The 26186-nt window shown below is 39.9% G+C and overlaps 1 protein-coding gene across 17 annotated transcripts in view; it reads right to left on the bottom strand.

The window, feature by feature from the left end:
• The window catches only part of LOC124066483 (B-cadherin-like), a 119585-nt gene that overhangs the window by 25145 nt on the left and 68254 nt on the right, over positions 1–26186 (bottom strand). For 14 of the 17 annotated variants that reach the window (XM_046402889.1, XM_046402890.1, XM_046402888.1 and 11 more), the window contains 7 exons: positions 25525–25667; positions 25258–25349; positions 24473–24605; positions 20300–20518; positions 19464–19594; positions 14950–15093; positions 13613–14537 (listed from right to left, as the gene is read on the bottom strand). The exons of the other annotated variants lie outside the window; for them this stretch is intronic. In XM_046402889.1, coding sequence (XP_046258845.1) covers positions 14328–14537; positions 14950–15093; positions 19464–19594; positions 20300–20518; positions 24473–24605; positions 25258–25349; positions 25525–25667 — 1072 coding nt within the window. In that variant the 3' untranslated portion in view covers positions 13613–14327. Of the gene's footprint in view, positions 1–13612; positions 14538–14949; positions 15094–19463; positions 19595–20299; positions 20519–24472; positions 24606–25257; positions 25350–25524; positions 25668–26186 lie in introns of those variants that run through there. 17 annotated transcript variants of the gene reach the window in all.

Below are 26186 nucleotides of genomic sequence, written 5' to 3'. Positions count from 1 at the left end.
GAAAGCTTTTCACTTCCTGATTAGAGATTCACATGCACACATTGACATAAACAGTCACATGATCACAGCGTGCACCTTTGCAGACAGAAGCAACTTCAGCTTTCATTATAGGCAAGAGTTTAGATATCTGGTTATATTTGTTATGGTTGTGAGTTTGTTGGTACTGGTGGAGGATAGGCCAAGATGTGATAGTTTTTTCTAGAATGTGTGTTGTCCCGTGATTGCACCTGAAGGGCCACATTGATGCAGTGGGGGCGTATCGCAGAAAGGAGGAGGTGCAAGAGATTCTGTTTCTCCACTTCTTGTATAAATGTTTCAGCACATTCTTGTTTGCTGCCTGACAGCTAAATCAAGGCAGGTAAAATTATTTGCCTGGTTTCATGAATGGAAGAGTAGACTGAAAATATATGTCAGGTTTTTGAATGAAATGCACAGAACTCAACTAAATCTCGGACAGACTTTGAAACCCGGGAGTATATGGACCCAAATGCAACACACAGGACTAGGTCAGTAAGCAGCAAAAAATAACTTTATTAGTTAATTCAGGAGGTTTTGCTGAGGAAGTAATGTCCACCAGGGAGCAGGGCTGGTCAATGGAGTCAATGGAAGCAAAACTTTAACCACAACGAAAATATCCTTTTTTCAGAAAACCTCAAAAGTCCAAGAACAAAAACCTCTTCAGCAAAAAATAAAGTCACAACAAAAAACACCTTCTTCAAAAAACGAAGGGAAAAAATCAGAGTACTTTACCAAACCACAAAGCAGGAGGCAAAAACGGAAGCGGACAGGGTTACAACTGGCAAGGCAAGCTGGTATACAGAGCTGGAGTGTCATTCAGAGCAGAGGGACAATCTGGCAATGAGGGAAGGACAGGGGTTGCCTTTGTAACCTGTGAGGAGAACAGGTGAAAGCAGTGAGGCTGATTGAGGTGAAAATGGGCTGAAGGATGAAGCATTCAGGGGAAAACAGAAAAAACAGTGACTGATAGACAGCAGATCATGACAGACTTTGTGTTTTTGTGTATTCAAGACTTTGTATAAAAACAGACCAGACAAAAAGAAAGAAATAAAAATAGAAATATTTGTAATTAAACAAACTTACATACAAAAACAACAGTCGTGGATCAGCGGTTAGGGTGTCGGACCCGTAACCGGTGGATCGCTGGTTCGATTCCCCGTACCGGTGTCCATAGCTGAGGTACCCTTGAGCAAGGTACCTAACCCCCACTGCTCCCCGGGCGCTGCACGCGGTCGCCCACTGCCCCGGGTTTGCTGTGTGTGTGTGCACGTCACTTGGGTGGGTTAAATGCAGAGCACGAATTTCATTGGAGTGAGTTCCCTCCAATGACGAAATATGTCACTAAAAAAAAAAAAAAAAAACTAAACCAAAAAACATTCAGTCTGAATATCACACAACATACTGTAGAGCCAAAAGTCATGAGTCAAAGTTGATACATTGAAAATGTTGATTCCCTGCAACACAAGTTTTACTATGTGATAAGTTTTAGGATGATGGTGATGATAAAATAAGCAGCAGGGTGGAGGCCCAACCCTCACCCCAAGAAACTTGAATGATGGTAAAGAGAGCAGTGAAACATTTGTAATCACTCTGTTATGAGTGAAATACTCAGATACACTCCCTCTATGCAACTTCTGCTTTTCGTTTTGTTGTTGTTGTTGTTGCTGTTGTTGTGTTTAACACCAATTCAAGGGGATCATTGTTGTACACCATCAACCCAAAGAATCTATTTGATGACCTGTGAATGAGAACAATCAAATATTTCTTTTTCACTGAGGTTGCATATTTCCAAATCACACAAATATGCTTTGCATTGACTTTGCATATAATGAGATGTTAAGAATTCACTTCATCTTTGATGTGAAGACAAAGGAACTATTTTCACCAGACCTTATGAGAGAGATCTGTCTCTTATTTTCCAGCAAAAAAAATACAAAAACAAAACAATAATCACCACATAAATAAAACTGTGTGTATGTGTGTGTCATGCCCCTGAGGCCTTGTGAGTAATGCTGTGATGAGCCTGTTGGTCATGCTGTGAAAGACTGCTCCCACCTGCTCTTGTGATAGGGAGTTCTCTCATTTTACCCACAAACATAATGTGCTTTCTGTATACAGATGAAATCCTGCTCTATAGTCCTTTAAGGTCCACAAACCTCAACAGTCTGTACTTGTTATTAGTTCTTAAGCATATACATTCATGAATGCATACAATTTTCCATGGCCATGATATAATGGCCATTAAGTCTGATTATTACATCAGGTGCAATGGCTTGGTGGGAAACAAAAGTCACAGGACAAGATATGTTGATTCAGTCTCTGTGAAATTAGCTGATGAAGACAGACCTGTCTGTCTGGGATACATGAAAAAATGGCCAGATAAAACCCCTGAGTTGCAATGTTATTTCCTGTCATATGCCGTATGAGAGGAACATCCAGTTCCATATTTATGGCATAGTTAATCCTCCAAGTGATAGTAGCAAAATTTGTTTAAGACTACACTGACAGTTTTAGCAAAATAATGAGCCCTTTTTAAAAATAATAAAACTAAATAAAAAACTAAAACTAACTAAATATATTTTTGAGCTATTTTCAAAGATTTAGACCTTCAGTATGAACCAATGATCTTAGAGCTGAGAGCCACAGAGAGGCTGGGAAAAGCAAAGTCAGAAAGTATTGCTGAACTGATGTATTGCTGGCTTTCTTTTCACAGGATTCATTGAAAATAAGATAAGAAATACTTAGAGGATCCCACAGCAAAATGACACATCTGTGTGTATCAAAGATGTTATAGATTTTTACACTGATTAAACAGAATGGTTTCTTTTGCATAAGACTTGCAATTACCAAAACTAATTTAAAAAATACTTCTAAAACCCATGTGAAATTCCCTTTATTGTGTATGAGTGTTCATCTTTTTCACCTAATTCTGGGCCAGCAAGTTGTCATCCCAATATTAGAATTATTGAACTGATACGGTAAAATGTAACATATGATTATTTTGCCCATTCTAACCTATTTGGTTTTTGAAAGTGAGCTCTCCATCTGCTTAAATAACATATTTGTTCAGTTTATGTTCTCACTCCCAAGACATGTCCCCACAGTTCAAGTGGCAAGGCCATCCAACCACACTGATCATAGGTGGAGAGAAGGCAACTTTAGAACCACAGAATGCTTCAAATTTAATCCATGCTGACATGTTTTCTGCAGCTGTGAATGTGTCTAAAATATATCAGTCATATCCTCATCTGATTTCTCACATTTATTTCTCCCAAAACTCTGATTATCATAAAACAGACACACAAAAGAGGATTTTCTCTGCATTCTTACTTCTTTCTAATCCCTGGAAAGGTAAAGACAAGGCAAGTCTGCTGTTTTTCTCTGAGAAAGCTCCTGACCACACCCTACACTTTAACCTCTCTTTATCCTTATTGTGTGTGCTTAACTACCAGTATATTGTTATAGGTCTGTGAGTGCAGGTGTTTCCCCTCTATAGAATTACAGTCATTGACACTAGGTAAACACATTGAGTAAGTCCACCTTAAAAACAGAGAGTAAGATGAGAAAAGCAATCATTACAAATTTACTTTTAAACTAGGAACCCAAAGTGATTATGAATAAAATAAAAAAGCCCCCAGTCTTCAGGTTGTCAAGGTCTATAAAGATTTAGCCACATATGGCTAAATGTTTCAATTTTCCATAAACGTTTGGTCAGGCTCAGACACATCTCAGCTTGTCAGTCGAGTTTTCAGCTGAGCTGGGTGAGGCATCCCTTATTTCAACACAAATAGAAGCACACACATACAGCCACACAACAATGTCTCACACAGGTTGCAACAGATAGCCAGACATATTGCAGAGGGGATGAACACACCCAGATGCCTGCTTCACAGGAATTACTGGTTTGTTACTCATTACACATGTAGAAATAAATGGGAAAATGATGATACACTTACCCACGTTTCAACTGCAACTCAAGAGAAAGCAAATTTCTTCATTAATTTAAAGTCCAACTAAAATTGCATCTAGCCACCCTTTTCTAGTGAAACATAATTTCAATATGTTCTTTAAATATGTTGTAAATAAATTTTTATTATGATAAGAAAGTCTTTTGGAAGGCTTTGGAAGAGTGCTGGGGTTGTGGGGAATGAGAGACACAGTAAGGGGTCGACACACAAAGACAGACAACCACACACTCTCACACCTAGGGGCGATGCAGAGTAGCCAGTTAACCTACTGTACATGTTTTTGAGATTGTGGGAGAAAGCTGGAGAACCCAGAGAAAACCCACGCAGGCACAGGTAGAAACATGCAAACTCCGCACAGAAGGGCCCAGACCAGGATTCTGACCTGGAACCCTCTTGCTATGAAGCGACAGTGCTAACCACTACATCACCGTGCCGCCCTTATGTTGCAACATAATAATAATAAAACAACATAATAATAATAATCCATCGTCTATTTTCTATACTACTTGTACTTCAGGGTTGCGGAGACAGTCACACACACTCACACCTAGGGCCCTGACCTGTTACTTCATTACACCTAAATTGAAGAGTTTAGGAACAATTCCCAACATACATTTTGGCGGTTATGTGGAGAGAGAAGCAAATCACACACACATCTTCTGGGAGTACCATAAACTTAACTCGTTCTGGGAAAGTGTGCATAATATAATGAAAGACATTTTGGGATATGTAATATAAAGGAAATGTAAAGCTATGTATCTTGGAAGCCTGAAAAACTATGTTCTGGAAAAAGATAGATACTTAACCAAAATTTTATTGGTCACATGTAAAAAAAGTAATTACAAGAAACTGGTGCAAGAATGAACCTCCTACTGGAAATCAATGGCTATATTTACATTATGGAGAGAATGATGCATGTGTGGATTTTGGGGCAACATAAAAAAAGTTTTAGTGATGGGACAGTTGTGAAGGAGTGCTTAAACGCTGTTGCTGAGACATTATTTGATGGAAAACAAAAAGACGAGATGTGTGAAAAAATCAAACAAATCCCGATGTCAGCTTCAACAGCAACCAGAAAATCAGAAATATTAGCAGATGATGTACTGGCAGAGCTTAAAGCAGCTATTCAGAGTGCAAAGTACCTATCTTTGGCCATTGATGCGCCTACAGATGTTACTGATAATGCCCAGCTTTTGGTGTATGTGACATTTTTTTAATATATCATGCTAGTTTACATAGAAAGAGGGCACATGAGTAAGGCTAGGGCTATAGATCTGGACTTGTGGCTTGTGCCCTATGAGAATGAGATGAGAGATGAGAAGTGAAAGGTGTCCTGGATCAGTGATGCCAGACTGCAGTTTGCTTGGCTCCAGGTAGGCCCTTCTATATATAGCAAGCATCTAGCAGGCTCAAGAATAAAGAGAAACATTTAGGTTCTCAGATGGACAGTGTCAGTGAACATCCACATTGCCAGAACCCAAGGTTTCCATGCAAAACATTTTAACACATTATTCATTTCACCTTTCAGTGAATTTAATGTTGTGACTCAGTAACCTAATGAGCATGTTTTTGGACTGTGGGAGTACCTGGAGAAAACCCACACGGGCACAGGGGAGAACATGCAAAGTTGATACAGAAGGGCACAGACCAGGATTCAAACCTGGAATGCTTAAGCTGTAGTCTCTTAAAAAATTGATAATTATTTACACCAATTACTTACAGACACATAATCTCCAAGCCCAAAGTGTATCAGAAAGACATTAAGCAGCAACATGTATTCAGCACTCTCTCGCTGCCTGTCTGAAAATATGTAGGTCAGTAGGTGGCAGCGCACTACATGAACCGGCAGAAACAACTTTAGCTCATTTATTAACTTATTTATATCACTAATTTAACATGAAAGGCAGCACACTCCCCACTTGATATAACATTACCACAGATACATCCAGACTTGAAGGGGAGTGTCCTTAGGCAGAAACATACTTAACAATCCTTTCATTAAGTCACTGACAGAAGTACTATAATCTCTGAGACTGACATGAGGAACACCATGGCTAAGCCTTCCTTCACAAATCAACACTTCTACCATGTAAACTTTGTCATTGCACGGCACAGCCCTACAACCAGTCCCACTGGCCATTCATTTCTGTGTGCTTGGCTATGTGTTAGTAATACTACATCTCTTTTCTTTGACATTTGGTTTGTCCTTTGTCCACTTCCTGTGGTTTTGTAGGGTTGGAAGACACTTTCCTCATCACCTTTTGTTTCCGCTCCTTACTGAAATTTATTTATTTATTTATTTTTTTGTCACTTAGAATTTTATTGAAGTTTTTTTTTTTTTTTACATTGAACAAAAACCTTACAAACAAAAAAGGAAAGATACATATTTTCATTATGTATTCCATTGTAGAATTCTAGAATTAGAACATATACGGTAAGAAGGTAACAATGAACAGAATGCAAAACTGCATCCATTTCTCCCACTTAATCATGAAGGCATTTTCTCTTAATCTAAGCCGATAGATCAGGCATCACCAAATGGCGGACCTCGGTCCGCATCCGGACCGAGTGATAGTTCCGTTCGGACCCGTAACCACTCTCTGATAGATAATTTCCATGGACCATTTTTTCTGACGGTCGCGGCTATAAATAGCGGGCGCTGCTACTCTAGTTAATACGACAATAGCTTCACTCAGTCGATCCAATCAAATCGTTTGTTTACCCTGCGCATCAGAGCAGAGAAGAAGAGAGTGATGGCAACATGGCTTGCTCCAAAAGAAGAAGGGTTGATACGGAAAACCGTTGTGTTAAAGATGAATGGACGGAGAAATTTATGTTCATTCTTCCGGCAGGCAGTTCAAAACCAGTGTGCCTCATATGCGCCGAAATTAAACAATAATTAAAAGTGGCAACGTGAAGCGCCACTACGAAACAAAGCACAGCTCTTTAGAGCAAAGTTATCCCCTGAAATCCGAGCTGAGTGCACGCAAAATAATATAATAATAATAATAATAATAATAATAAAGGTATCCTGGATTTTGGGGCAACATAAAAAAAACTTTTAGTGATGGGACAGTTGTGAAGGAGTGCTTAAACGCTATGGTTTGATGGAAAACAAAAAGACGAGATGTGCGAAAAAATCAAACAAATCCCGATGTCAGCTTCAACAGCAACCAGAAAATCAGAAATATTAGCAAATGATGTGCTGGCACAGCTTGATGCAGATATTCAGATGTTACTGATACTGCTCAGCTTATGGTGTATGTGAGTTTTTTCTGCTACTTTCTGGCTACATACTGTGCCTGAGAGTATGTTCCATGTTCTAACAAAAGTGGCACTGCACATCTTGACTCTGTTTGGATCAACTTACAGCTGTGAGTCAGCTTTTTCCTCTGTGAACATTATCAAAAACAAGTACCGTTCTAGGCTCACCAACAAACACCTACATATCTGCATGAGAAAGGCACTGACTCCATTCCAACCAAGATTTAAATTACAGGCAGGGCAGTCACATTCCCATTTCTCTCATTAAGAAAAGTTAAAAAAGAAAAACAGAAAAGGTGGTGTTTAAAGCTCTGTTTGCATTTTTTTCTAAAAGAGCCAGTTTTTATTTATTGTTTTCTGAAGATGCTGACTTTTTAACTGTACTTTTTTATTGTAGGCCTTCAATTCTTTAGGCTGAGACCTCTTTAATTTAAGAGAAGAAAGGCTGTGTTTGGACTTTATTTATATTACTCTGATGTTTCTGTTTTCTTGAATCTGAAATGAAGACCTTAAATTTATTTGAGTGAGACTACTTTTATTTATGGCAAAAGGGCTAGCTGTGCACTCAGCTAAACATTTCCTGCATTGAAAAGTGACATTAAATATTGTTGAAACCATATGAAAATGTGGACATAGGCTATAAGACACAAGCTGGACTTGGGTTCTGACCTTTTACTTAGAGGAAACTTTAACAACTGGACCTCAGTGACTTTTAATTCAATACCCCTGCTCTAGGCCATGTTGAATATGGTTCAGAGCTGTACTATGTAGGCATGTCAATGCATGACAATTTGTCTGCCTCTGCTGGGCCAGAAGTGGTTGAGAGCTTGGTTTATATTCTGTACATGTACCAAGTTGTCAGCTTGATATGATATGCCAGCTTCGTAAATGTTTTGTCCAGCATTTACTTCACTCCTGTAGGAGACTGTATCTACAGATACATATATATATGTATATACATGCATACATACTCAACTCTGACTGGATGCAAGGTGTCAACTGGCTGTTTATCTTTCTAAGCTAATGCAATAGCTGCAGATACAGAGCTCTGTTGCATAATCAGATACTAATTTTTGTTTTAAATCCAAGTTTAGAGATGTAGCCTAAAACAAAATTAAAAAGGATTTAATCAATATGGAGATGATTGCTAACCCAAATGAAAATAAATACGTTTTAAATGTTAAACCCGCTCAAGTTTAAATCCAAATTCATACTAGATCACAGTTTTAATTGCAGTTTAAAGTTCTGATGCAACAAAATTTAATTAGTCTTAGATTAAAAACTAAACTTAGGTTTATAGAGAGGTTTAAATTTAATCTCTCTTAATTTTAAACCAGCTTTAAATTTTGATAAATGAAAGCTAAACCATGATTTAATCTGGTTTAAAAAATATATTTTCTGTGAACTGAGTCTTTATCCTTCGTGTCATTTGTATATGGGGTTAGTCATGGCCCTCATCTAAATCTCCATGCTGCTTCCCATTGATCTTGGAGCTCTCATACACTGGCAGTGACTCCCCCATGATCCAGCGTCGTTGTGTGCACAATCCAGTCAGCTATGGGGCTAACTGAACTAAATGAGGCTATAGTTAAAACCCAAGATACAGTTACTATGGCCGAAGATAACTGAAGCAAACAATACAGAGAACAGTGATGCTTAAATTGTGACTATATTTTACAAGTCGCCTCTTCGAGTAATGTTGAGTCTTTTCCTAGGTTTCTGTCTTGGTTTATGTTGGAAAGTATACCAGTATATGGGTTATTTCACAGTATCAACAAATAAACTGTTTTTGATGATTTCATACTTACTATAATTAGTACCTACATGCTTTTAAATCTTAATTTTATATTCCTTTATCAAAACTGTTAACATATAACACACCAAAACAAAGAAAAAAAAGTCTAGTAATCCCAATTTTTTCTTTTGTCTCATACATATACATCAGTATGCCTTAACATGAATATGATCAATGTGAAGATCCATGATTAGGTTATCAACACAAGAATAAAAGTAAAATGGCTCTATTTACATTTTGAAAACATTGTTACAAATATTGATAGTTTAAAAAAGCCATTTTTTTATTTTCTGATTTTGGAACAAAAGTACACAGTCTCTGTTGCTTGGGAGATGTCAGCACTTCTATTTACACCATCAACCTTTACGTTATTATTGGATATCTATTTGTTACTCTGCAGTTTTTGCGATCATTGAAGTAGCTGGGCCGGGAATATAAGATAAGATGAACTATTGATCCCACAGCGGGGAAATATGTATATAAAATACACATTATCATATAAATATATATTATATAAACTATATAAATAAATATAATACGCTCTCCAATGTCACTTCTATAAATCAATCATCAATTGATCGGCATAGACAGAAAACCTTTAAAAATCAACAAACATTATGTCAACATGTTTTAGAGAATCCTTTGTTTTGTATCAGTTCAGTATCAGTTGTTTTGCCACAGATATGCATGTCTTACAGCTCACTAGTTTGAAGTGCTGCACTGGCATCAGAGGTCCAGTAATCAGAAGTATCAAGTCATCAAATTAGAAAAGCCAAGTCTTTATATATTATATACATTGTCAATATTTATAATTTATTAGACACAGTGGCGGGAAAAATATGTTTAGAATGTGTACATTATACATCCATCCATTTTCTATAACACTTATATGTTGAGGGGATAGGAGCCTATCCCATCTGACAACGGGTGAGAAGGCATAGCCTGAACTACCAGTCAATCACAGGGCTGACACACAAAGATACACAACCACACACGCACACCTTGGAGCAATGTAAAGTCACCAATTAACCTTATGTGCATGTTTTGGGATCTTGGAAGGAAGCAGAGAAAAAAAACAAAAACATTTGACCCCAAAACCCTCTGCTGTCTGTGGAGATTCTCAGTCATCCAGGTCATATTCAATCAAAGAGTTAAAGCAAGGCATCTGGACTTGTGAAGATTGACTTGAAGACGTTTCACTGCTAATCCAAGCAGCTTCATCAGTTCTGAAAAAATTGTTTGGTGGGGAACAAATACATATACCTCAGTGGGTGTGACTAAGTGAAACTAATCAAAATAAAGGATCTGATAGTCCTGCAATTTGCCTATGTAGTCTGAGTGCCAGCGATGGCCCTCTGTGTCTAACGACTGACTAAAAGTCCAGACGCCTTGCTTTAACTCTGAGTGAATACTACTAACCACTGCACTACTGTGCCACATCTTTCACCCTATGAAACACTGTGTTCTTGTTCTCTTACACACTGTCAGGTTTAGACAGACTGGCTTGGACCCGCAAAGCAAACCAGAGACAAATAGACCTGGAGGGAGGTTTATTCAGTCCGAGGTCGGTAAACGGCAGTCAGCACAGGCAATGATACAAAAACACTAGGAAAGAAGGGTAGTTCAAACCACAGGCAGGAGTCAAAAACACGGGGAAGAGAAACTAGACTGAAGGTTTTTACACGAGGATAAATTGTCGGAAAGCTACTCACAAGGACGCAGACGATCTGACAACAAACAATGGGAAGGGCAGGTCTATAAATACACCCGAGAGAAGGGCTAATGAGACACAGGTGAAAACAATAGACAATCAATGAAGGTAAAAACACCTACAACGAACACAAACAGGAAATGAAGGATTCCTAAAAAATAAAACAGGAAGTCAGACAGTGAGGGACCTGACACACATCTTTACTTGCATATGTGTACACTGTAGCAGGCATCAGAAGAAAAAGTAATGGACAAACAGACAAATAGGAACCTCTTCTAACTACCAGGGCTCTCATTTTAATGTACAAGCCCGATTCCAAAAGGTTTGTTGCCAGCAAAATATTTGATCTAGCCATATAAAATCTGTTTGTAGTGTTATACTGCATCAATTAACATTTTATGGCTATGTTTAAGTAATCACAAGTGTTAAGGTTAGGGAAAGATCTTGGCCTTGGTTTAATACAGAGAAAGTGCACGGCAAATAACCCATACACATAGTAACATTTAACTGCTCAACTACACTTTTCAAACCTTAACCAAAGTACCTTCAGTGTGTAAACCACATCACATATCACACCAATCCCCGCATATGGGAATGCGGAATAGCGCAGAACTCTGACCTTCAGAGATGTATTCGATTATTCAACTCAATGCATAACAATCATGACTTGGTCAGACGCAAACACCGGACAGGAAGCTAGATAGTAGCTTGACAATATTTATGGCATAATGTGCATATCTCTAGTTTGCTTTCTCTTCATCCAGTTCCTTCTTTGGATTTCTCTGTAGCTCCTTATGAAAAAGAAGAAAAAATATCTTCAAAACTTGACTTTTTAGGCCATTCTGCACCTGTGTTGCCATGCTGTGGGACCACCCTCTGATGATGCCCTTTAGCTTCAGTTTTTTTTTCCCCTTTGGATGGCGCTGCAGCTGCACCACTCTTTGATTTTGCTGCCAAGATCTCAATATTTAAAAACAAAGCTCTGCTAACTTCTTTTATTGTGTCTTCCAAGTCCAACTGAGAGGAGGAGGAATAAAATTCTGAATAATGTCCCTGACGGACCCTCATAGAAAACGTTGTGAGATAGAAAGATCTTTGACTTCCTCGCTTAGCTTGCTGCCACTATGGCGGACAAGAAGATGAAGATGGACGGACAAATGGATAAATGTGGACGTAATATATTGACTATTGAGGATAAGATAATGCCCAGTATGAAATTCACCAGCTAACCACAAGTGGAATATATTGTAAATAATTCCATCTTTTTGGGTGTTTTGTTGTTTTTTTTTAATAAAATGAATGGCTGTTAATCTTCTTCTGCTTATTTCTATTTATCCTTTACATGTCATTGATATGTCAGGCACAGGAAAATCTCCTCACCTGTTACTTGCTCATATGGAAACAAACACTAGGCCTACACTTTACAAATAAAGTTAATAAAACTATGCCTGATGGTGATAATAAATATTGTAGTTCAGTAGCAATATATGAAACTATATTCCAACTACTTTAATTGAGCCATAGGATGCCTTCTGTGAGATACCATACCATTTATTCAAGCAATAATATCTGAAGTCTTTTCAGTTTATTACAAACATTTTTCACATGCCCTTTTGAGCCTTTCCAGCTGAACACATTACAGATACTTTATGGCCTATTTTAATTTCAGTATTTTCAGTAACGTTTTCTAACAGAAGTGTGCACAATCAAGGTTTTAGCTTAAAATTAGTCAAAGTTGACTGACTTTAAACAGTTAAATAGTAATTTTTGGTCTGTTTTCACTTATAAAACATGAGTTTCAGCTTTTTTAGATTATCATCATCTTACAGAAGTACAATCAAAGTTCTGATGTAATTATTTATTTAGAATTAGTCAAATGTGACCGAAGTAGACAGAAAACGTGGTTTGACTGCTGTTTTCTCTTTATTGCAACTGTAAACAGTTTATTTACTTTTTGGCCTGTTTTCAGTGAGAATACCTGAGTTTCAGCATTTTGAGAGTAGTCATCTTACAGAAGCGTGCACAATCAAGTCTTGGGCTTAGAAGTAGTCAGAGTTGGCTAAAATATGAGTGTAAACATGGTTTGACTTTCACAAGCATTCTTCAAAAATGTGTCTTTTGGCTTGTATCCCCCTGGAGAACATAATTTTGTGCAACACTGGTTGACTTCTATTTCTTTCCATTTTCATACCGCACAAAAAGATACCTTTTGGCTTGTTTTCAGTGAGTTACATCAAGAACTTTGAGTTGTGTTACAGAAATGTGCAAAATAATGCTTTCAGTCTAGAATTACTTAAAATCGACTGATTACGAATTATAATATATTTTGACTTCTGTTTTTTTTCCCCCCATTTTCATGAAAGAAAACAAGTCTGTTTCCAGCACAAATTGTTGTGGTGATGTGTGACAAATATAGTTTCTCTTATTGCCAAACTATGTTATCTTGCATATTTAGTCACATTTGTGACTAATCTCAAAACTCAAATTTTCTCACTGACAGCAGACTACAAAAAGCAAACAGTGTTTTGTAAGAATATGGGGAAAAAAGTCAAACTTCTTATATTTCCTATTCAGTCACTTCAAATTAGAAACTTGTTTCTGCAGAATACTCAAACATAACTATGCCAGATAATCTTTTCCACACCAGACCAAAAAGAACAGAAAGAAACAGAAGTCATCCCACCCATGTCATCCTTCTTACTCAGTCAGTTTTGACTCATTTTAATCTCAGAACTTGACTGTGCACCGACTGTAACAAAACCAGCTTAACAAAGCCACCTTTGACTATCTAATGTATGTCTAGTCCATTAGTATGTCCCATTAGTTCCATTAGTGAAAAACAACCACTCACAAATCTACCCTATAAAGAATTTTATTTAAAAAAAAATCAAATTAATCATTTTTATAGCACATTTGGGGGGGGGGGTTAAAAAAAGGATTTTGACATTACAACGTGATAAAGATGTCAACTTAACACTTAATAAAGCTTTTAAAAAGCCCTGATCACACATCGACAGTGTGCAACGTTGACTGACTGCCTGTATTTCACTTTTTCACCATTTGTCATTCCTCAAACAGAAATACAAAGATATAGCACTGAAGCAGTAGTACAACCTCAGCAAAAAACATAAAAATAAAAATTAAAAAATAGAAATAAAATAAAAAAGACAAAAGCACAAATGATATGTTACCAGTGCAACTGCAACACAGGCATATCTGCCCATATCCGGCATAATCCGTCATAACTGCACAAAATCCATAAATCAGTATAATAAAAAGCATCAAGTCAAGGCAGACGGACTCTAAGCATTCAAAATGGGGAACTAATGTATAAAAAACAAAACTCATCCTTTGTATTATGAGTAGTAGCTGTTAACTGTTATTAGGACTGAACTGAAAGGCAAACCAACATCCCCACAAATAGAATGAAACATGTAGGCTTACTGATGTCTAAATGAGAGTGGTTTCTTTGGGATGCATTCATTATTGTTAATTCATGCTTTACATCAGTCCAGTATTCAGTCAGCCATACAATCATCCACCTATCAAAACGGTTTACTCTCTGGTACATTTACAGCATGTCATCTCCTCCTCCGAACATGTCGGCCAGTTTCTTAAAACGAGGTCCCCATTCATTCAGGCAATCATAGTCCTGGTCTCCGCTGCTTGACGAGTTCAAAGAAGAGAGGCTTCCTGCATCAGAGCCACCTCCTTCATAGTCAAACACCAACAGTGAGTCATAGGGGGGTGCTGTCGGGTCATTGTCAGCTGCCTTTAAGTTCTGAGAGAGAAGCAAGGGTATATATTCTCATTTTACTGAAATTTTGTTTTTGATGCAGAATCTAGTTAAGATGAAGATAAAAAGGATGATACAACAAGTGTCACTTATGACACCAGAGCAAGACATGGGGATGAAATCAATTTTACAGTTTATGTTCACCAGAAATTGTAAGAGAAGATATATTCATTTGTGTATATGCGCTGATAAAACTGAATGAAAGTTTTGCTATTTAAAGTGAACTATATCATTGTGAGATTACTGAAAATGCTTTAGAGCAGGATATGGAATAGCAAATATGTCAACGTGAGTCGAGTGATTTTGAACATTTAATTTTTTCCCCAAAACAACCTCACACAACAATAGATCTATTTTAATCATGTTAGATTTTAGCTTATGTGAGGTCTTTACTCACATGATCAATGAAGTTGCCGATTTCCTCTGGGTTGGCAGGGCGTGGCCGATACTGAGGAGCTGGCATGAAGCTTGGCACCACGTCGTTCCTAAAGACCTCAGGTCGGTTGTCCAGACCACGGTGTAGAACACTCAGGTCGTAGTCCTGGTGGAGAACATATTTCATAATATTTACTTTTTTCTGCACTACATTTATCTGAAAACTATAGTTACTTTGCAAATCAATATTTCATATCAATATTAACTCCACCTGAATTATGACAACCTTTAAAATGCTGCTTATTCTTTTAAATGACAACAGCGTATGAATTATGAATACCACTTTTAAAGCTAAGATTGGAGCTAAATGATTTTAGTTATTTTAGCATTTTTGTTGTATTTGTAGAAAATCTCTTCAAATCCCAAAAGCAATCAATAAGATCAATAAATCAGATGGTCACACAAATCAAATGGTCAGACAAAAACGGCATCTGTGGTTGTAGCAGGCCCATCTGATGACCTGCTGCCGCTCATCTTACGTATCTGCCTAACTATACAGTTTGACTATGCCTGTGCACTGATGACGCATGACTGTTTTCCACAGTGGTAGGTGGATATACAGTTAGGTCCATGTATATTGGAACAAGTTTAAGTTTTTTGGCATTTGGCCTATGTACACCTCCACAACGATTTTGAAATGAAACACTCAAGATGTGAGCAAAGTGAAGACTTGCAAGTTTAATTTAATGGGTTTGACAAAAGTGTGGCTTTAACCATTTGGGAATTACAGCCATTTTCATACACCCACCCCCATTTTTGGTGGCTCATAAATTATGGAACTAACTAACATAATTACAAATAAGGGCTGTTTTTATTACTTGGATGAAAATCCTTTGCATTCAATGACCTGCCTGAAGTCTGGAACCCATCAACATGACAAAATGCCGAGATGCTTTGCCAGAACTTTACTGCAGCTGCCTTCAGCTCTTGCTTGTTTGTAGTTCTGCCTTTAGTCTTGTCTTCAGTAAGTGAAGAGCTTGGTGACTGACCTGGCTAGAGAAGAATATCCCATTTCTTTGCTTTGAACAAGTATTGGGTTGCCTTTGCTGTATGGTTTGGGTGATTATTCATCTGCAATATGAAGCAGCGCCCTATCAGTTTTCATCATTTTACAGAATCCGAGCAGAGAGTATAGTCCTAAGTACTTCAGAATTCATTTAACAATAGTCAGGTCATCAATAAACACCAGTGACCCACTTCCACTGGCAGCCATACATACCCATGCTATAACACTGCCTCCACCATGTTTGACAGATGATGTGGGGTATACTTGGTATCATGAGCTGTCTCTTTCCTTCTCCATACTTTTCTCTTCCTATCATTCTGGTACAAGTTAATTCTGGTTCCATCACTTTTTTTTCTGGGGAAAACGTGGCCTTATTAGGAGAGACGGCACGTGGGGTTGTGCGGCTCTTAGTTCTACCAATATAGCCAAGTTTATTAGACAGCCAACCCCATGACAACCCAGGGTCGAGGCCAGGAGGTATATAATATATTTTGTCTCACTGAGTTGGTTACAGGATGAAGAGTATGTTAGTTTAAATGAATCAACTCCGTCTAGTTATATTAACTATCATGTGGAAGGAATCTACCACTCCAGTCTTCAGATTAATCCCAAACCTAAAACTATCATTTGAGAGTCTCACTCTTAGCCTGTCTCACCAAAACTGGAAGTCAGAAAAGCCAGTTTTATTAATTGTTGTGTATGGATTCATTTATATGGACATCGACTCTGACAGACAGCCTTTAATTCACTCTTGGATTCAATAGGTTTCTTTCAGATGGTAAATGAACCAACACACTGTCATAATCACACCCTTGATGTCATTCTCACCTACGGCCTAGAACAGTCTAGTTAGCTGCCCCTCAAAACCATCTCCTTTCAGACCACTCACTTATAACTTTTGAACTAACTCTAACAGACCCAACAGCACACGACAAAAAGGTTTACCATAGCAGATGCCTCTTTGAGAATACTGTAGACAGATTTAGGGCAATCCCATCACAACTCCCTTCAGCACCATGTACCAGTACAACAGAGCGCACTGATTTAAATATTACTCCTGTAGAAATTGACTGATTTGTCAACAACACTGCAGCCACTCTACACACAGTTTTAGACCCACTAAAAAAGAAGGTTACAAATCATAGAGGCTAGCTCCGTGGTATAATTCAAATATCCGAACATTGAAGCAGGTCTCAAGATGGATGGAGAGGAAGTGGTACTCCTCTAACTCAGTTGAATCCCAGAGGGCCTGGAGAGATAGTTTACTGATGTATAAACAGGCTGTTCATAAAGCCAGAACAGCTTATTATTCATCATTAATAGAGCAAAACAAGAACAACCCATGTTTTCTCTTTAACACTGTAGCCAGGCTGACAAAGAGTCACAGCTCTGTTGAGCCTTGTGTTCCTAATTAGTAGTGAAAACTTTATGAGTTTCTTCACCAATAAAATCACTAAGATTAGAGAAAAAAAATCAATCAAGATCTCTCCACGATAACCATTATACTGCCATCTTTAGAAACCTCTTTTAGTCCTAATCCACCTCTGGACAGCTTCTTGCCCCTAGACCTCCCTGCGCTAACCTCCAGTATTAATAAATCTAACCCAAGGACGTCTTTCCTCTGACTGTCGCTTCCATATTAGATCAGCTCAACTTGTCTTTAACAACAGGTTATGTATCACAGGCGTTTAACACTGCTGTTATCAGACATTTACTTAAAAAACCTTCACTTGCCCCAGACATCTTAGCAAACTATAGACCGATATCCAACCTCCCGTTTATTTCTAAGATCCTTGAAAGGGTGGTTGCTAAACAGTTAACTGATCACCTACATAGGAACAGTCTGTCTGAAGTGTTTCAGTCTGGTTTCAGAGCCCATCACAGCACAGAAACAGCACTGCTTAAAGTTACGAATGACCTCCTAAAATCATCAGACCACGGACTTGTCTCTATATTTGTTCTGCTGGATCTCAGTGCTGCCTTCCTCTTTACGTAAGGGTTCCACAGCGTTCAGTGCTCGGGCTGATCCTCTTCACCTTATACATGCTCCCTCTAGGAAATATCATTCAGAGATATGGCATAAAATTTCACTGTTGTGCTGATGATACCCAGCTGTACGTATCCATAAAGCCTGAAGAAACAGAGCCATTAGTCAGACACATCTCAGAACTAGAATAGCTGATAATATTCTCTCTCTGAACGGCATTACTTTGGCCTCCAGTATGACTGTAACCTCGGCGTTATCTTTGACCAGGACATGTTATTTATCCATCATATTAAATAGAGCTCTAAGACCGCCTTCTTTCACCTCCGTAATATTGCTAAGATTAGGAGCATCCTCTCTCAGAATGATGCTGAAAAACCCGTCATTTTGTTACTTCTAGGCTGGACTACTGCAACTCATTATTATCAGGATGTCCAAATTACTCCAATTACAGCCTACACTGATCCAGAATGCAGCAGCTAGAGTTTTGGCAGGAATCAGCAAAAGGGATCATATCTCCCCTGTCTTAGCTTCTCCTCACTGGCGTCTGGTAAAATCAGAGGGGTTTTTTTTTCAGAATAGACTTTGAAATTCTCCTACTTACATATAAGGCCCTAAATGGACTAGTTCCACTATACCTGCAGGATCTAATAGTCCCATATATTCCCAATAGAACATTCAGATCACAGAGTGCAGGTTTACTTTTAGTTCCCAGAATTCCTAAAAGTTGAATGGGAGGACAAGCCTTTAGCTATCTGGCACCCCTACTGCGGAAGCAGCTGCTAAGTCTTAGTCTTTAATCTTTATCATAGCTACGCTGCTATATGCCTATGCTCCCGGGGGACACATTGATGATTCACATGATTCACTGAGCAGTTTCCCCACCTGTTCCATAATTTATGAGCCACCAAAATTGGGAGTGGCCGTATAAAAATGGCTGTAATTCCCAAATGCTTAATGCCACACCTGCAAATCTTCACTTCACATTTCAAATTTAAAGTGGTGGTGTACAGAGACCAAATACCAGAAAACTTATAATTGTTCCAATATATAGTCCTAACCCTAACCCTATATTGTTGCCATTAGCAAAATAGTCACATAAGAATGGCAGAGAAAGGGCAGCCAATCCCAATACTAACATGTGGGCTTGACAGTCATGTTCTTTATTTTCTTAGATGCGAGTGAGGGATGAGCTATTCGGATATAGTTAACAATGACAATGATAGACTGCACTCACAATACACAGCACAAGTTGAAAAACTAGTTGCTGCACCAGCCATAACAGACACTTGGTCAGTGGCCAAGTCATTAATGTTAGCATACAGTATGCACCCACAGTAGCAAACTGCTAGCCTGGGTAGCCTTTTTGAAACTAAGGTACGTTTGTGGCTGCTCCTTTACTTTATACGATTGCAGCCTTTAATAAAGTTGTTTATGTATTTATTAGACTAAACTATTTATACTATCCACCACTATCTTAAAGAACCTGATCATCCTCGCCGCCTCCCTCTTCATCATAGTAATAGATGTTGTCTCTGATATCGTTGTCCTGCAGAAGAGGTTCCTTCTTCTCCCCTCTTCTCCGTCTTGCAAACAGCAGAAGAAGCAACACTAGCACTGAAAATAAACAGCACAAAGCTTAACACAACACATGTACATGATTAAGTCACAATATGTCCAACCATTTCCTATAGAGCAGAGAAGGGAAAGGGTGAGAGCTAAGCCTATAAGCAGAAGAGTTACCATAGTCACCACACTGATCCCACATACATGGTTGTGATGCCTCAAATACTCATTTGAGCACAAAGTGTGGATTAAACTCTTTCTGAAAACAGTCCCACACAAATGCAACATTTCAGCACCCTTAGCCTTCAAACATTTTACCTCATAAGTGGAGGAATTTTCTCTCTGGCTACTTGAACTCACCAACAACAACATTCTAAACCAAATAAACATTACATAATCCTTATACTGAGTAAACAGTATACTCCATCTTTAGTCTGTCTTTTTTTCTTTTTTTGGGTAAGTTTCTTTTGAGTTTTCAATATCACTGGAACACAGAGCTTTCACTTGATGTCTACATCTGATCCAAACACAGTGCCCTACAGAGTAAGTCGACTGCATCATGGGTACCCAATTGCAGGTTTGGAGGTTTGCAGGTTTTTAATTTGGTCCTGCTGAAATATGAGTGAAATTTGTCGCAAGGTTCCAAGCATTGTTGTGATGCAAAGTCTTATCGCCAGTTTCTAAGCAAAAATTCACACCTACAATCCCAGGAATTATGATAAGCAACTTTTCACATTTAACAAATATCAGACTTACTGAGCAGCAACAGGATGCCTCCCAGTATTCCCAGGATTATGGGAAGTTCGGTACCTCCTGCAATACGCCCTTGGCATCGCACTTCTTCCCCACTGCAGTCACACACTGTGGCCTGGACAGTGCTGTTCTGGTGTAAATCTAGGTTATCTGAAACCCTTAGGACCACAGTGTAATCTCCACTGGCCAGTTCAGTGGCTAAATTCAGAATGATGCCTGTTTCTGCAACAAAGAGGAACACAGAGGAATATAACCTTAGTTTTGTATAATTCAACAATATTTTGACAGAAACGCTCATCAAGTGAAAGACAGATTTTCTGAATGCCTTTTTTCAACAAACTAGATTCCTGGTAAATATGCAGCATTAGGGATGATCAAATGATTTCCAATCTTAGTTACACTGAAGCATTTCTTCAGTAAACATGGCGCTGGAGGAGCAGCAGCAAGTTGTGGCAGCTCTGCCCCCTCTTCTCTTCTTTTTAGTTTTTTCTACAGTTTTTTGGCGTGTTTTACGTGTTTTGTTTAATGTGGTTGATTACTGTAGGAAATGTGCACACAGGGACACCACTTTTATTAGTTTTGTTTTTTGCTTTTTGCTCTTTTTTGACCTTTTTGGCACTTCACTGGGGAACCCCTTCAGCTTCAGCCATGGCTCTATTGTTTACACCAGGGATCAGCTGTTAGCTCTATGCGGCCCTGCTCTTCTCTACGCGGAGAAACCAGAGATTCCTGCGGAAATACGGAGGAGAAGGAGAGGCTGCAGAGCGGGACGAAAGATCCAGGAGAGGAAACGGAGGTACAGACCATATATACCCTCCGTTATTATGGGAAATGTCCGTTCCCTCTCCAATAAGACCGACGAGCTTACAGCACTGATCCGGCTGCAGAAGGAGTACAGGGAGTGCAGCCTTATGTGTTCTACTGAGACTTGGCTGAATGGACTGATACCGGACTCTGTGGTTTCCCTGAATGGTTTTAAACTTGTGCGTGCTGACCGGAGAGTGGAGGACTGTGGTAAGCGGAAAGGCGGGGGGCTGGCGGTGTTTATTAATGAGAGATGGTGCAACCCGGGGCACATCTCTGTTAAGGAACAAGTCTGCACTAAAGACATCGAGTTGCTTGCTGTTGGCATTCGGCCTTATTACATCCCAAGGGAGTTTTCGCACGTTATTGTGTTTAATGTGTACATCCCTCCCTCGGCCGATGCAGCAGCCGCCTGTGAGTTGCTCCACAGTGCAGTGACCAGGATGCAGACACAGCACCCACAGTCCCTCCTGCTTATCAGTGGAGACTTCAATAGAGCCTCTCTATCTTCCACTCTCCCCACATTCACACAGTATGTGAAGTGCCACACCAGGGGCAACAAGACGCTGGACCTTTTGTATGCTAATGTCAAAGACGCATACACCTCCGCCCCCCTCCCCCCGCTGGGACGCTCTGATCACTGTCTCGTTCATCTGCTCCCTGAATACACACCCAGGGTGAGAAGAGAGCCTGCACAGAAGAAGTCTGTGAAAGTGTGGACTGATAAGGCCAGTGAGAGACTGAGAGACTGTTTCCAAACTACAGACTGGGAGACACTTTACAGCTCTCATGGTGACGACATCAATGGCCTGACCGACTGCATCACAGACTACATCAACTTCTGTGTGGAGAACACCTTGCCAACCCGGAGAGTACGGTGTTTCTCCAACAACAAGCCCTGGGTGACCCCTGAGCTGAAAGCCCTACTGAACCAGAAGAAGAGGGCTTTCTTTTCTGGGGACAGAGTGGAGCAGAAGAGAGTACAGGGTGAACTCAAGTATGCAATCAGGCGGGCAAAGAACAGCTACAAGAAGAAGCTGGAGGAGCGGCTGGAGCATAACAACACACGAGATGTGTGGAGGGGCCTGAAGACCATCTCAGGACATGGACAGAGTGGAGCCAGAGGGACAGCTGAAGGCAACCAGCGATGGGCAAGTGAATTAAACCTATTTTTCAACAGGTTTAATTCCAACCCCACCCCCTCTGCCACCCATCCTCTACCCTCTTCACACATCTCCAGGCCAGCAGACACTACCACCATCACCACACCATCACTGTCCTCTACTTCACCTCCCATCACCCCCCTGTCTTCACACCACTTCACACCAGCCCCCCCTTCCACCATCAGCCCAACCATCCCCTATTGTCCACCCCTTTCCCCTCCCCACCCCCCTCTCTCACCCCTTTCCCCTCCCCACCCCCCTCTCTCACCCCTCTCCTTAACATCGGACCAGGTGAGGAGAGAACTGAGGCGGCTGAAGTGTAGGAAAGCTGCAGGACCAGACGGGATCAGCCCCAGACTGCTTAGGGACTGTGCTGACCAGCTCTGTGAGGTGGTCTCGTACATCTTCAACCTGAGCCTTAGTCTGGAGAGGGTCCCCGTCCTGTGGAAGACCTCCTGTGTGGTTCCAGTTCCTAAGACTGCACATCCCAAGGAGCCAAACCACTACAGGCCTGTCGCCTTGACCTCTCACCTGATGAAGACCATGGAGAGGCTCATCCTCAGTCACCTTCGCTCTGTGGCGAGTACAGCGATGGACACGCTGCAGTTTGCCTACAGGCCAAACATTGGGGTGGATGATGCTGTCATCTACCTGCTGCACCGGGCGCTGACTCACCTGGAGAGTGCTGGGAGCGCTGTGAGAATCATGTTTTTTGATTTCTCTAGCGCATTCAACACAATTCAGCCGGTGCTGCTGAGAGAGAAGCTGGAGAGAGCAGGTGTGGACGGACATTTGGCTACTTGGATCATCGATTACCTCACCAACAGGCCACAGTATGTGAGACTGCGTAACTGTGTGTCTGAGGTGGTGGTCTGCAGCACGGGGGCCCCCCAGGGAACAGTACTCTCACCTTTCCTCTTCACCCTCTACACCTCGGACTTCACCTACAACACCAGCAGATGTCACCTCCAGAAGTTCTCTGACGACTCAGCCATTGTTGGCTGTGTGTCTGAGGGGAATGAGACGGAGTACAGGTCAGTCATCGTGGACTTTGTGGACTGGTGTGAGCGCAACCACCTGTGCTTAAACACCAGTAAAACAAAGGAGATGGTGATTGACTTTCGGAGAAGGTCATTACCACATACACCAGTGAACATCCAGGGCTTGGACATTGAGATTGTGGACAGTTTCAAGTACCTGGGTGTCCACCTCAACCATAAACTGGACTGGTCACATAACACCGATGCCCTGTACAAGAAGGGCCAAAGTCGCCTCCACCTTCTGAGGAGACTGAGGTCCTTTGGAGTGTGCAGGCCCCTCCTAAGGACTTTTTATGACTCTGTGGTAGCCTCTGCTATTCAGTATGCTGTGGTCTCTTGGGGATCGGGCAGCACAGACCGGGACAGGAAGAGACTAAATAAGCTGGTCAGGAGGGCCAGCTCTGTCCTGGGCTGCCCACTGGACTCCGTGGACGAGGTGGGTGAAAGGAGGATGTTAGCCAAGCTGACATCCATCATGGACAACACCTCTCACCCTCTGCATCAGACAGTGGAGGCTCTGAACAGTTCCTTCAGTGGCAGACTGCTACACCCTCAGTGTAGGAAGGAGCGCTACCGCAGGTCTTTCATTCCCGCTGCTGTTAGACTGTATAATTCTATGGTCTAGTCCTCTTTCTTCCCTTATGAGGACTTGTATATAGCTTTATAGTGTACTATTTTTACTTACCTTGTAAATTGTTAATTTATTTCACCTCTATATTTTTTGTAACTGTTTATGCACACTTTTTGCACTCTTCTTGTGTTCTTGTGAGCTGCCACAACAGGTGAATTTCCCCACTGCGGGATCAATAAAGTTCATCTTATCTTTCTGACTTTCATTTCTGATTAAAAAAAACTAATGAATTATTTTTAAGAGAGGAAAATATTAAACTTTTTGTGTATTAGAAAAACACTCTGAAATAACAATGAGGAAAACTTTCAGCAACTGAACAACTGAAAATACTTTTACCTCTCTTTCTTGATCCTATTATACATTGTGGAGATTTTTAAAAATCTTAAAGAAAGTTTATCCCCCCCCCCCCAAGGAAGGACAGCCAAGTTTGTCCTGGAACTGGCTATTTGACTGGGAGATGTTTACGCTTCACTAACTAAAAAAAAAAAAACACACATCAGGGAGCAGAAAAGGCTTTAAAGTTGTATATTTTACATACTGGAGTTGTTCATTCTAACGGTCCAGTTGTTCTTTGACATGCCCTGTAAGGAGACGCTATATGGAGCAGCAAAGCCTGGTCCATCTTTATCTGTTACTGACAGCAACTGAGGAGCTGATTCCTTGTTACACACCTGGAAAAAACACAATATGAAATTGCTTATGCTGATTATTGCATATCTCTTTTCTTAACTAGCTAAAATTCTCATGAACATGAAAAAAAATATATCACTTTTGAGTGACCTGGCCAGTAGAAGAAGAGTATAAATATTGCTACAACAAAAAGTCAAGCACAAAAAATGCACACAGAATCCATGTCCCATAATTCTGATGACATTTCAGCAGATGTACTGAAGTTTTTAAACAAATAGAGATGCTACTATTAAGACTTTTTCCATTCACTTATTTGTGAAGTAAAGTGTTGTTTGCATTCAGCATTAAAGAGATTTACTGATGATAAACTGAGGAGGCACCACTTCTCACTAAGTCAGTTGCCAGGAATCAAGCAAATGAAAGTATTATAATTGCTCAAATTACAAGCCTGGTCCTACTAATGAGCAAATTATATCCAGCTTATAAATACTACAAGGTCAACGACAAAAATGCATGAAAGGTACAAGTGCAAAGGTACGAGTTTTAAAAACTAATTTCACTTAATTTAATCACATCTTGACTATCAATATATTTGAAACGGTCATCACGTAATCGTACATCTCAATCTTGCTTTTCATTTACATTAAGACCGCTCAAAAATCATCTGTGTAACAATTGGGACAGCATACGCACCCGAATTGTTCGTTCCTCAATGGTGGGTGCGTTGTCATTGACATCCTCGAGCTGGATCATTAGAGTACCAGTTCCTGTGGCTGGGACGTCATCTAGAGAACAACAGACAAACACACAATCACACACGTGGAGAATAAAATACACTCTAAATAAAATATATTATATTACAAAGAGTAAAATAAAGTCAGTTTTTAGATCACAATTTTTGGCCATAAACGCTGTAAACTAGATGAGCATGTACAAGTGTAAGACTTGTCTCCAACCTACCGTCATCATATGCACCAATGAGTGCTATGTACTTGTTGTCCTTGACAAAGGAGGACTCTCGGTCCATGATGCTTTTGACCTTAATCAGACCCGTCTCTTTCTCCACATTCAGCCAGCCTGCAGGGTCTCTAATAATTCTATACCTGGATATAAACAAAATAATCACATTGGGATGATTGCAACTATGGTTCGTTCATGGACTAACTGAGTAACATTCAGTTGATATTTATTAAATACACTGAATGTGTTTCCTGTGTTTTGCTTGGACATGAGAGCAATTTAAGCTTAAGACTTTTCACTTTGTACTTTTTATTTGTTCAAATGCTCAGGAATCTGTTTGGGAGCCACACTTAACACATACTAAAACAGGACTGAACATGATTGGCAATGCTGACAGTGAACGTCGGCCAGAGCCTCAACAACTGAGAGGTGAATATGAGATACCAGCTTTAGGTACAGTCTGACTCTCCTACCCTTGACGCAACATGCTGTATAGAAACACAGAAACATCCATCCATTTTCTATACCACTTATCCGTCATGGTCGCAGGGGGGCTGTACCCCCATTTTTGCTTGTGAACAACAGATTTAACAAAGCCCCTTTCACACCCAATCATTATACTCTCGGCCATTAACAATTAATCTGTCTGTTTAATGTTCCAA

The sequence above is a fragment of the Scatophagus argus genome, chromosome 10 (genome assembly GCF_020382885.2).
Source record: "Scatophagus argus isolate fScaArg1 chromosome 10, fScaArg1.pri, whole genome shotgun sequence".
In the NCBI taxonomy this organism is placed as follows: Eukaryota; Metazoa; Chordata; class Actinopteri; family Scatophagidae; genus Scatophagus; species Scatophagus argus.
The sequence above is the reverse complement of the archived record's forward strand: the minus strand, read 5'-3'. Positions and strand labels throughout refer to the sequence as shown.